This window comes from Scyliorhinus canicula, chromosome 18, assembly GCF_902713615.1.
Source record: "Scyliorhinus canicula chromosome 18, sScyCan1.1, whole genome shotgun sequence".
NCBI lineage: Eukaryota > Metazoa > Chordata > Chondrichthyes > Carcharhiniformes > Scyliorhinidae > Scyliorhinus > Scyliorhinus canicula.
This window is the reverse complement of record NC_052163.1, coordinates 118,034,701-118,047,932: the sequence shown is the minus strand read 5'-3', so window position 1 is coordinate 118,047,932 and position 13,232 is coordinate 118,034,701. Positions and strand designations below refer to the sequence as shown.

Here is a 13,232-nt window from a genome sequence, read left to right as displayed (position 1 = left end):
GTTTCTTTTGAATCGATGTGCAGGCTAGGTGGATTGGCCACGCTAAATTTCACCTTGGTGCCATAGAACCATAGAATTTACAGTGCAGAAGGAGGCCATTTGGCCCATCGATGCTGCATCGGCCCTTGGAAAGAGCACCTTACTTTTTGATTGTTTTTTCCAATTAAGGGGCAAATTAGCTTGGCCAGCCCATCTACCCTGCGCATCTTTTTGGGTTGTGGGGGTGAAATCCACGCAGACACGGGGAGAATGTGCGAACTCCACACGCACAGTGACCCAGAGCCGGGATTCAAACCCGGGTCCTCAGCACTGCAGTCCCAGTGCTAACCATTGTGCCACCGTGCTGCCCTTAGAGCACCCTACTTAAGCCCACACCTTCACCGTAACCCCACCGTAACCTCACCTAACCTTTTTGGACACTAAGGGCAATTTATCATGGCCAATCCACCTAACCTGCACATCTTTGGACTGTGGGAGGAAACCGGAGCAACCGGAGGAAACTCACGCAGACACGGGGAGAACATGCAGACTCCGCACAGACAGTGACCCCAAGCCGGGAATCGAACCTGGGACCCTGGAGTTGTGAAGCAACAGTGCTAACCACCGTGCTACCGTGCCACCGTGCCACTCATAAAGGTCCAAAATGATTAGGTGCAGTTGCTGGGTTATGGGAATGGGGTGGAGGCGTGTTAAGTAGGGTGTACTTTTAGGGGCCGGTGTAGAATCGATGGGCCGAATGGCCTCCTTCTGCACTGTAAATTCTATGATATGAGTGAGTTATAGTTCATGGAATCGCAGATCCGTTCAGTGCTAAGGTAGCCTTTTGGCCTGTACTGCCAACTCTTGGAGAAAGCTGTCCAATTTATTTTCACATCTCCATTTCTTTCTCCCCCTCGATACTTCAGATTAATTCTCCCCTTGCCCAGGTTCCTGTTTATTTTTCAATCTCTCTGAGTTTTTTTCCCAAAGACTTTTTGTGGAGGCTGGATGAACTAATCTCCGAGTTTGTCTGAGCTGATCAGACACCGTGGGTGAGGCGGGCATTGTTGCAGAGGACAAGGTGAGTAGGGGGGGCCTCGTGCTTCCACATTTACTGCAATACTCAGGGTAAAGAAGGTGAGGCAATGGTGGGCAGAGGGGGGGGGGGGGGGGGTTGAAGTGGGTGCCCAGAGGGGGGGCGGTCGGAGTGGGCACAGCTGGAGGAGAGCCCCTGCATGGAGTAGCATCTGAAAGCCATGTTAACAGCCCCACTCCCATTTGCCCTGGGGATGTACACTAATAGCCTGGTGGTGGTGTCTTTGATAAAGGTTTGGAACTAGCTGAGGAAGCTGGGGTTTGGTTCTGGCCCCATTGTGTGGGGGCCACAGGTTTTGCAGCCGGTAGGATGGGGCGGCATGTATGAGAGGTAGAGAATGGTAGGAATCTGGCAAGTGAGGGACCTGTTTCTAGAAGAGTAGTTTGCGGAGTGGGCAGAGCTTTGAGAGAAATTGGAGTTGTCTGGAGAAGTGAGTTCTGATACTTACAGGTGCGTATCAGAAAGAACTACCCCTGTTCCCTTCTGTTACCGGAATATATAGAATCCTGGAAAAACGGGTTCCAGTTGAATAGGGAAAGTTGATTGGGGATATTTATGGATGGCTGGGAAAGTACAAGATGGTATTAATGGACAGGATTAAGGGCAAATGAGAGGAGCTGGGGTTCAAGCTAGGTTGGGGGATATGGAGTAAGGTGCTGTGTCGGGTTAACAAGGCCTCCTCGTGCGCGGTGATGAGTCTCCTACAATTTAAGGTGCAGCAGATGACGTGGGCCCGGCTGAGTGGATTCTTCCCAGGGGTGGAAGGTCACTGGGAAGTGTGGGAGGGGGCTGGAAAACCATACCCATATGTTCTGAGGGTGTGAAACTGGGGGGGGGGGGGGGTGGGGGGGGGGAATGGGGTGTTTAAGGCTTTGTCGGAGATACTAGAGTTTGAGATAACGCCGTCCTCCTTGGCGGAGATATTTGGGGGTGTCGGAAATGTGGGGGCGGGGGGGTGGGGGGGGGGGGAGTGGAGAAGTGGACCTATGTGGTGGCCTTTACATCCTTGATTGCCCAGTGAAGGATACTGCTGAACTGGTGGCCAGCAATGCGTGGATGGGGGGGGCAGGGTAATCTGAGCCGGAAAAAGATGAGGTTGAGCTAAAGGGATCTGAGGAAGGGTTTGAATGCTGGGTGCGGGGACCCTCCCATGGTGCACTTGGGTTGGGGGGGGGGGGTTTGAGGGTCGCTATGGGCGCCTCTGACATTGGGACGGCAGTTAGAAATGGCTTCCCAATCTCGCTACACTGGGGTGTTCCAGTGAGCGGAGCTCCTCCACGGGGCTATGTGTGGCCTTGGCAGTGCATTCCCCGCTGAGGCCCCTTATACAACGTGAGTTGTGTGCCATGTGTAATGAAATGAAATGGAAATCGCTTATTGTCGCGAGTAGGCTTCAATGAAGTTACCGTGAAAAGCCCCTAGTCACCACATTCCGGCGCCTGTCCGGGGAGGCTGGTACGGGAATCGAACCGTGCTGCTGGCCTGCTTGGTCTGCTTTAAAAGCCAGCGATTTAGCCGATAACTAAACACACACGCTAAGGGTTTCTGTTCCCAGTTTGTTGAATCGTGCCCTAAGTGTCATTTTGAGCAGAAATCATGGGGTGATTTCTGTCAGGTGTATGGGCATGATCCAGATCGCAATTCACCCACGCTTAGTCATTTTTTAAAAGTTTTTTTTCCGGAGTGGGGAACTAAAGATGCCAACAAGATTGCTCCTCAGACATAGGGTGCCCAGATCTCACAGTAGAGTTTTTTTTTCTTTTTTAAATTTAGAGTATCCAATTTCTTTTTCCAGTTAAGGGGCAATTTAGTGTGGCCAATCCACCTATCCTGCACATCTTTGGGTTGTGGGGGTGAGACCCACGCAGACACAGGGAGAATGTACAAACTCCACATGGACAGTGACCTGGGTCCTCGGTGCTGTGAGGCAGCAGTGCTAACCACTGTTCCGCCCATCTCACAGTAAAGTTGCAGGTCCCGCACACGCCCCACCCACAGTCATCGCAAACCCCTGCAGACATGAGCATCACCCCCAACCCTCAGCCATGAAGGGACAGCCTCGTTCCCAGCACTAAATGTCCATGTCACAACCATCCCTTCCCACACCATCCAGGCATGAGTGTCCTGACCCTGCCTCCATCCATCCTCTGTGGTATCGGGGCATTGGCCCACCCCCCGGGCAAGTGATCATATCCCGCTAGGGGGTCACTGAGGGTCTCCCACCTTTTAGGCCACCCCCCCTTCAGCCCTCCCCCTCCCTATAATGGGCATAGTCACCCTCCAGTCCTACCACCCCGGCAGTTGGCCATTAGGCCACCCAGGGGCTCCAATGGCTTTCAAGCCCCCCCGGCGTGATCATCACATCAGTACTGATTTGTGCTGGCCTTGCTCTATGCCAGTGTAACAGGGAGACTCCAGTCTAGAATGGGATGCATGTATTTAAACAAGTTTTCAGTCTCGCTGGGTGTGATCCAGATTGTGTGGGGCACTGGAGGTTGGGAACATCCATGATTGGTTCGGTGTGTGGCATGATTTCCGTTTTTGGGCTCTCCCGCTATTCACCAGGAATAGAGGGATTGGCACTGGGCGTAACACAGCCAGAAAATCGGGCCCGTAAAATTTATTCTGGAGTGTGGGACTAGAAATAAACTCCAATGCGTTGTTACCAGTATTTCCATTTCCAGAAGTTTCTTTGGACCCCACGGCAGAGATTTGAGTTCTAAAATTCAAGTTGCTGATCCTGTGCAATACTGTGGGAGTGCTGCAATGTCAGAGGTGTCATGTTTCAGTGAGACATTAACCCCATCTGATCTCGCAGTAGGGCATTGTAGATCATTGGCACTATTTTGAAGAGCCAGGGGAGTTACCCTTAATCCCTTGATTCTCCTAATCAACATAAATATGAACAGATGGAACATAGAACATAGAACAGTACAGCACAGAACATGATTTTATTCTGTTGTGGGAGTTGTGTACAAATTGGCTGCCGCAGTTGTGATTACAGTATGTTTTTGGCTATGAAACATCTCGCAAAGAGCATTATATAAACAAAATATTCAAAAGGGCAGCACGGCAGCACAGTGGTTAGCACTGTTGCTTCACAGCACCAGGGTCCCAGGTTCGATTGCCGGCTTGGATCGACGTCTTTGCGGAGTTTGCACGTTCTCCCCATGTGTGCGTGGGTTTCCTCTGGGTGCTCCAGTTTCTTCCCACAAGCCCCGAAAGACGTGCTTGTTGGGTGAATTGGACATTGTGAATTCTCCCTCAGTGTACCGGAACAGGCGCCGGAATGTGGCGACGAGGGGCTTTTCACAGTAACTTCATTGCAGTATTAATGTAAGCCTACTTGTGATAATAAAGATTATGTTTTTAAAATTCCAACACTAAAAAAATGCTTGCACCAAACGTCTAATTTTGTTTACAGTCAATTAAACAATTACAAGTATTGTCGCTGTAGGGCACATGGCAGCCAATCAGTGCACAGCCAAGCTCCCACAAACAGCACTGTGATAATGTCTAGCTAACCTGCTTTTATTAATGATATTGATTAACATTGGTCAGGACGTTGGGGGTAGCTCCTGCTCTTTTTAGAAATAGCACCAGGCGATCTATTACTGGGCAAATAGAGCCTCGCTTTGTCATCTCCCAAAATGGTACCTCTGACAGTGCAATATTCCCCCAGTACTGCACTGGAGTCAAGTCTTATTTGCCTTGGAATTCTGGTTTTCTCCCCCCCCCCCCCCCCCCCAGGATAAAGCAGCATAGAAAAACTGACATTGGAGACAAAAGACAGACTCTGCCTCTGGTGGACGGAGAGGGCCGGTGTCCAGGCTCCTTGTCAGTTACTTAAAAGAAACCGAGGAAGATCCGGCAGCATCTGTGGCGAGTCCAATGTGACTGTTCCTCCGCAGCAGCGTCACTTTGTCAGAGCTTCTTTCCCTGAAGTGAGTGTGGGAGGAGGCGGGCGTGGATATGGAAGGGATTGGTGAAGGATATTTAAGGGTTTGCGAGTCTCTCTGCCCATCTTTCTATTGCAGTGGGCGGGTCTTGGAGGATGTGAGCAGATTATAAAGGAGGAGTCATTCTGCTTTGTATGTGTGTGTGTGTTGGAGGGGTGGGAAAAGAAACGTGACCAGCCTGTCAAATCTGCCTCTTGTATTTCAGAGGTGATACACTGCAGCAACGGGCAGGAGCTGGAGGAGGGGGGCGATTTTAAACCCCTCCCCACTCCCCTCCCAGGCTTTCCTGGTGAAACTGACCCAGGAGTGGGTGAAATTGACGAGAATCCGAGCGCAGAGTGAATTGGCCCACGGCAACCGGGCAACATCTGAAGGGGAATCTTCTCCGGTGCAAAGAACCAAGACGATTGCGCTCAGTATTCCTGAATAATTCATGACCCCGGGATTTCTCCGCCGTTGCGCGACTTCATTGTCAATGGGACGAGTTTGGTTTGTATCAAGATGCAGACGGAATTAGCACGGAGCAATAAACTGCAACATTCCCCGGAGATACTTTGTATCCAGTAATCCAGAATTCCATTGTTTAAAGCTGGGAGATCAGATACATTGTTTCCTTTTCAACACCAAGGAAATAAACCTCCCCCCCCCCCCCCCCCCTCTTGGCTCCTGTCCTGTGGAGGGATTGGCAGTGGGGAGTGATTCCCTCCCCTTGATGAATTCTCTGGATTGATATTTACCCACTGGAGGAATTGGAGTTTAATGGAGGTGGGGGTTGGGAAGCAGGGTGTGAGGATGGTGCAGCCCATGCCTGGCTACAGCGAGGTGCTGGTGAAAAGCTTTTCCTGCCTGAACGCTGCCATCGCGGAGTGCAGGGACTGCGGGCTGCAGCTCTCCAAACGGACCCTGCTGGAAAATGCCTCCCTCACCGCTGCCGAGGCGTTTTTGTTCCTGATTTGTGCTGTGGGATGGACCCTCTTGCGGAAGGCTGCTTCCCGCTACCTTTTCCAGGTTTGTGAGTGAGTGCGTCCCTTTTGATATATTTGTTGAAGGTGTGTGTGCTCTTAACCGGAGGAAGTCTGGGCTGAAAATCTATTGAACCTATTACAACTCTCCCATCGCTACTTCGTTCTGACATCTCTTCACTCTCTCGCATATCTCCATTCTTTTATCTCTCTCCTACTGTGCCTCTAATCTATAAATCTATCACAACTTGCATTTCTCTTCCTCTTTGATCTCTCCTCCCACCTCTCTAATCTATATATAGATAATTTGTTTTATGGTATCCAGTCTATTCAATCTAGATATAAAATGGATGATTTGTAAGCAGTTAGACTTGGAATCAATATATTTGTAGATAATTGTCTAAAATGTGACCAATAATGTAACAAACTGGGGCTGTATTTGCCCTATTCAATGCACTGAAGATTTTGGGCACATTTAATTCTGGCTGGGTAAAATGGGCCTCCTATGATTGTGTTGAGACACCTCTTTACAATGTAGCTTCTCCATGTGTTAAATGGGCTTATTTCTCCCTAATGTCAGGGACTCTATATCTGCTAATGTGCTTCACCAAAGTTACTAATTCGCTTTTTGGTAGGTAGGCAGGGGTTCCCGTCATATGATCTTGTCCACCTGACACATTTTAATCCTAGCCAGCACCACCGTGACCCCTTCAAACTTCTGAAGACAAGTCATTGCAGATAATGTCAGACTTTGTCTCCACGATGGGCTCTAACTACACCGGACAGTGAGCAGGAAAGTAAGGCCGGGACCAATGTGTGCTTGTATAAAATAACAGTGAGGTGAATTTGAAATATTCACAAACTGAGCTTTTGTTCTTGTGTTTAGTATCCTCTTGATCGATACAGTGTCTTGATGTTTTGAAACATCTCTGAGCAGGCCACACAATGTTACGTTAGCAAATATGGCAGCTGTTCTGTCCAGTAACGATCGATAAACGGTGGTGAGATGAAAGACCCGTTTTTGTGGGCGATGTTGGTTGAGGGGAGAATGTTGGCCAGGACACTCAGGAGAGTTTCCAGCTCCTCTCTTCAGTTAGTAGCCATGGCATCTTTAATATCCACCCTGAAGCAACACAATAGGCAGATAGTGGAAAAGGTGATTATTATTATTATTATTATTATAAAACGTGCACTGCAACAACTACTTCAACAGCAGCTTCCAAACTCACAACCTCTATTACCCAGAAGGACAAGTGCAACATTCACAAGGGGAGCTTGCAAGTGATTGTGCTTCCTCTGAGTCTCACACCATCCTGACTTGGAACAAGATCACCGTTCCTTCACTGTCACTGGGTCAAAACCCTAGAGCTTTCTCCTGAACAGCACTCTGGCTGTACATACGCCACGTGGAATGCAGTGGTATACAGAGGCAGCTCTCACCAAAGTCTCAAGACCGTTGGGAATGGATAACAAATGCTGGACTAGTCAGCGACACTTGCATCCTATGGATGTGTTTGCTAAAATTTAGATGGGGTCTGGGTTCACTTCCTGTCTCAGCCAAGGATAGCATACCCCAAAACAGGTAATTACTTTGTTTTACTGTCTGTTTTCTCTGAAGACAGGCCCTCCATTGGTTGTCATAGTAGCAGTCGACCAGTATTGTACTCTATTAACTCTTTCACGACCCCACATTCAACTTTGGAGCGTAATATGACAAATCCCAACTCGGTTTCCAGCTCATTTCAGAAATGGACAACTTTCAGCCAATGGGACAGAAGTGGGAAGCTCCCCCAACTCACTGATAATCAAACAAAGCATCTGCCCATTTTTTATAGACTGTTTGTGGAATCGTGCGGTGTGCAAATTGGCTGCTGAATTTCCCAGTATTACAACAGAGAGCACACTGTAATAATTCAAATGCTTTGGGGTGATTAAAATCAGGGATGATCAAGGGGTCAGAATTGGAGGTTTGTGGGATTGGTTGTAGGGTGTTAAGAATCATAGAAACCCTACAGTGCAGAAGGAGGCCATTCAGCCCATGGAGTCTGCACCAACCCTCTGAAAGAGCACCGTACCCAGGCCCACACCCCCACCCCATCCCCATAACCCCACCTAACCTTTTGGACATTAAGGGGCAATTTAGCATGGCCATTCCACCTAACCTGCATACCTTTGGACTGTGGGAGGAAACCGGAGCACCCGGAGGAAACCCACGCAGACACGGGGAGAACGTGCAAACTCCACACAGTCGTCACCCAAGGCCAGAATCGAACCCGGGTCCCTGGCGCTGTGAGGCAGCAGTGCTAACGACTGTGCCACTGTGCCGCCCAGTTAGATACTGTTTGATAGTGAAATCTCAGTAGTGCTGAAGTAGGTTAACTCTATGTATGAGTTAACTATAATTATGTAAAATCATCCTGGGCTTTGTGTGGGCGGGTAAGTCCCCGCGAGTGAAGAAGGTGATGCTCAAGCGGAATCGGGGGGAGAGGGGGGCTTGCGTTGCCGAATTTCAGTAATTATTACTGGGCGGCTAACATACCCATGGTAAGGAAGTAGGTGGTGGGGGCGGGGTCGGTTTGGGAGCGGATGGAAGCAGCTTCTGTAGGGGCACCAGTCTGGGGGCATTGATTGCGGCACCTCTGCTGTTCCCGCTGGCGAGGTACTCCACCAACCCCTTTGGTGGCAGCCCTGAGAATCTGGGGTCAGTGGAGGAGGTACGCTGGAGCAGTGGGAGCATTGGTCTGGTACCCAATATGTGACAATCACCGGTTTGCCCCGGGGAGCTTGGACGGGGGGGTTCCGAGTATAGCAAAGGGCGGGGAATTGAGAGGATGGGGGACCTGTTTTTAGGGGCGAGCTGCCCTAGCTTGAGGGCGCTGGAGGAGAAGTTTGGGTTGGTAAGGGGGAACAAATTTAGATATTTACAGGTGCGGGACTTTCTGCACAGGCAGGTATCATCCTTCCCACTCCTGCCACTAAGGGGGATCCAGGATAGGGTAGTGTCTAGGGGATAGGGGAGCGTCTCGGACATCTACAAAGAACTCATGGGGGCTGAGGAGACGCAGACCGAGGAGCTGAAGCGTAAGTGGGAGGAGGAGCTAGGTGATGAGATGGAGGATGGCGTATGGGCAGACGCGTTGATCAGAATCAACGCGACCGCAACATGCACCAGGCTCAGCTTGATCCAATTCAAGGTGGTCCACCGGGCCCACATAACAGTGGCCCAGGTGAGTAGATTCTTTGGGGTGGAGGGCAGCTGTGTAAAGTGAGCGGGAGGGCCAGCGAACCATGTCCACATATTCAGGGTGTGTCCAAAACTTAGGGGATTTTGGCAGGGATTCGCGGATGTCATGTCCAGAGTATTGAAAACAAGGGTGGCAATGAGTCCAAGGGTGGCGATTTTCAGGGTGTCGGAAGACCCGGGAATCCAGGAGGAGAAAGAGGCAGATATTCTGGCCTTTGCTTCCCTGGTAGCCCGGAGACGGATACTGTTAACATGGAGAGACTCAAAGCCCCCGAAGTCGGAGATCTGGCTGACTGACATGGCTAGCTTTCTCTGCCCAGAGAAGATTAAGTTCGCCATGAGAGAGTCACTGTTAGGGTTCGCCTGGAGGCGGCAACCATTCATCGACTTCTTCGCGGAGAATTAATCATCAACAGGGGGTGGGTGTGTGGGTGTGGGGGGGGTTAGGGTAGCGTAGAATAGGGGGTCAGTTAGGCGGGTCTTGGCAGGATCGGAGTCGGTGATTGCACTATGTTTATTGTTCATTGTACATTGTTTTTATACTGTTGCTGTTTGTAACGCCAAAAATACCTCATTAAAATTGTTTATTAAAAAAAAAATTATAATTATGTACATACATACACACTGTAAAGGGACCCGGCCCGGAGTTGTCTCCATACTTGCTGACCTCCTAGGTGCAGGTCATGTGGTGCTCTTACATCACTGCGTGGCCAGTATCGTCCTCAGTTCTACGTTAACCCTACATGCGCCAAAACCAGGATTGAAATTGGGACTGCAGAGAGGTGGTGTGAGGCCATGGAAGGGTTTGAAAATGTGGATGAGAAATTTAAAATCATACATTGCTTGACTTGGAGTAATTGGAGTTCCACAAGTGTATTGTCAATAAGGGAACGGGACCTGATGCAAGTTAGGACATGGGCAGCAAAGATTTTGACAACCAGTAGCGTATTCTATTAACTCTTTCACGACCCCACATTCAACTTTGGAGCGTAATATGACAGATCCCAACTCGGTTTCCAGCTCATTTCAGAAATGTTATGGAATGTTGAATTTGGAATGCCGGCCAGGTGTGTGTTAGAGTAGTCCAGTCTGGAGGTGGCGGAGGTTTAGATGGTTTCACCAGCATCAGAGATGGAAACAGGAGGGCAATTGACAGCATGGATTTGTGGCTGAAAGCTCACCCTTGAAGGGAATCAAATCCCTACAGCGCAGAAAGAGGTCATTCGGCCCATTGAATCTGCACCAACCCTCTGAAAGAACACCCTACCTAGGCCCGCACTATCCCCGTAACCCCACCTAACCTGCACATCTTGGGACCATTGGAGGAAATTGGAGTACCCGGAGGAAACCCATGCAGACACTGGGAGAATGTGCAAACTCCACACAGACAGTGACCTGAGGTTTGAATCGAGCCTGGGTCCCTGGTACTGGGAGGCAGCAGTGCGAAGCACTGGGAGGCAACAGCGCTAAGCACTGTGCCACCTAAACATGACACCAATGTAGCGAACTTTGTAGATCAAAGCCATTATTTTCCATCCCCACCACAAACCCTCCTCTTGTGCCACCAAAATCGGTGGGGATTGAAAATAATGGCATTAATCTTCCCAATATTCAATCGAATGAGATCTCTGCTCATCCTATCCCAAGATGCTGGACAAGCAGTCCGACCAGTTAGAGACAGTGTGGCGGGGTCAATGATAGAAACAGGCCAATCAGCCTAACTGGTCTATACCAGGGCTGATGCTCCATGTGAGTCACCAGCCAACTGCATTTTCCCCGATCAGCACAACTTTGTGTTTCTTCCTCATGCATTTACTGAGCTTCCCCTTAAATATCGTGTTAAAAGGGTGTTTACAGTAAGTGCACCCAATTAGAGGGAATACATTTTTAAGGTTATCACAAGGGAATACATTTTTTAAGGTTATCGCAAAATGAACAAAGGGAAAGGTTAAAATAAATTTTTCTTCAACCTAAATGATTGTTCGAGTTTGGAATACAACCAAGAACAGTGATGGAAACGGAATACAGGGCCTATTTTTAAGTGAAATTATAAATCTATTACAAATGAAATCATGATTGAGTAAAGGGCAGCTTCAGAGAATCATCGCAGACACAATAGGCTAAATACCATTTTTAATTTTTAAAGTCCTCTTGTGCTAAGAAGTCCCTTCATTGAGCTGTTCACCATCATCACACTGTGGTCGCAGTGTGTGTGTGTGTGTGTGTGATCTACAGAACGCACTGCAGTAAGTCACTGACGTTACTCCAACAGCTCATCTCTCTCCTGAGAGGTGACCACTCGGGAAGGATGGTGCAAGTGTTTGGGAATTCCCATCACCTCCAGATTCTTATCAGTTCTCATCGTGCTCATTTGGGATTATTATTTGCTGCTGTCCCTTCATCCTTACTGGTCAATGTCAACGTCTTAACTGACGCGATCATGAAGTCTGAGGCAGTCCGTCGCTTCCTCAGAACCGCTGGCCACAGAAATAAACACAGCTTCAGCAGCGTCACCAACATCCTGTGCAATTAAAGAAAGACTTGCACGTACAAGGCACCTAGTATCACCTCAGGACACCTCGCAGCCCTTTTCAGCGAATGAAATACTTGCGTGCACTGTGTTGTAACCCAGGGAGCCCGAGAACAGATTTGGGCAGCCAGGCATGGATCATTTTAGAAAGAAAGAACTTGCATTTATATAGCGCCTTTTATAACCTCTGCCAATGAAGTACAGTCAGTTGTAATGTAGGAAACACAGCAGCCATTTTGTGCACAAAAGATTCACAAGCGGGAATGTGATAATTGGTTTTGGTGATGCCAATTTGAGGGGTTGAGAGGATGTTGAGGCACAGGGTGGCACGGCGGCGCAGTGGTTAGCACTGCTGCCTCACGGCACCGAGGACCCGGGTTCGATCCCGGCCCCGGGTCACTGTCCGTGTGCAGTTTGCACATTCTACCCGTGTCTGCGTGGGTCTCACCCCCACAACCCAAAGATGTGCAGGATAGGTGGATTGGCCACGCTAACTTGCCCCAGAATTGGAAAAAATACAATTGCGTACTCTAAATTTATTTACTTTTAAAAAGGATGCTGAGGTAAAACCTGCTGGTCTTTTTGTTTTTGAATCGTGCCACACATCAACCTGAGAGGATAGGCGGGGTCATAGTTTAACCTTGCATTCAAAAGATGGTGCCTCTGACGATGCAGCACTCCCTCCATGCCATCCCAGACCATCAGCCTAGAATTTACCAATCTGAACTGGGGGTTAACCCACAACCTTCAGACTTCAAAACCGAGTTTTTGTTTTTGTTACCCACCGAGCCACAACAGACAATGATCATTACTTTCTTTTTTTTGAAACGCAATTTATTCAAACTTGTATGAAAGTAGGTTACAGCAAATAAACACCCCGGGAAACTTTCTTCCCAACAATCAACTATACAGTTTGTACAGATTTTTCTCCTTTTTCACCCCCCCCCCCCCCCCCCCCCCCCCCATCACCCAGCGCCCCCCACCCCTCTGCGACGAACAGCTCCTCAAACACGGTCACAAACATCCCCCACCTTTTCTCAAACTCCCCTGCTAGCCCCTTAACTCATACTTTATCTTCTCTTTTTTTTAATAAATTTAGTGTACCCAATCATTTTTCCAATTAAGGGGCAATTTAGCATGGCCAATCCACCTAGCTTGCACGTTTTTTTTTGGGTTGTGGGGGCGAAACCCACGCAGACACGGGGAGAATGTGCAAACTCCACACGGACAGTGACCCAGAGCCGGGATCGAACCTGGGACCTCAGCGCCGTGAGGTGGTTGTGCTAACCACTAGGCCACCGTGCTGCCCTACTTTATCTTCTCTAACCGCAGGAAGTCGTACAGGCCCCCAACCATGCTGCTACCCCCACTGGCGATGCCGACCGCCACTCCAGTAAAGTTCGTCACCGTGCGATCAGAGAGGCGAAGGCCATGGCATCGGCCTTCCTCCTCTCCATGACTC

At 49.2% G+C, this 13,232-nt stretch overlaps 1 protein-coding gene across 5 annotated transcripts in view; it reads left to right on the top strand.

The window, feature by feature from the left end:
* The first annotated feature begins 5,003 nt into the window (after positions 1 to 5,003).
* cers1 (ceramide synthase 1) overlaps positions 5,004 to 13,232 on the top strand; it is a 44,695-nt gene continuing 36,466 nt past the window's right edge. Inside the window, exons 1-2 of one of the 5 annotated variants that reach the window (XM_038778006.1) lie at positions 5,004 to 5,019; positions 5,240 to 6,042. In XM_038778006.1, the coding sequence (XP_038633934.1) occupies positions 5,794 to 6,042 (249 nt within the window). In that variant the 5' untranslated portion in view covers positions 5,004 to 5,019; positions 5,240 to 5,793. Of the gene's footprint in view, positions 5,020 to 5,146; positions 6,051 to 13,232 lie in introns of those variants that run through there. The other 4 variants (XM_038778005.1, XM_038778007.1, XM_038778009.1 and 1 more) reach the window with 4 other exon arrangements.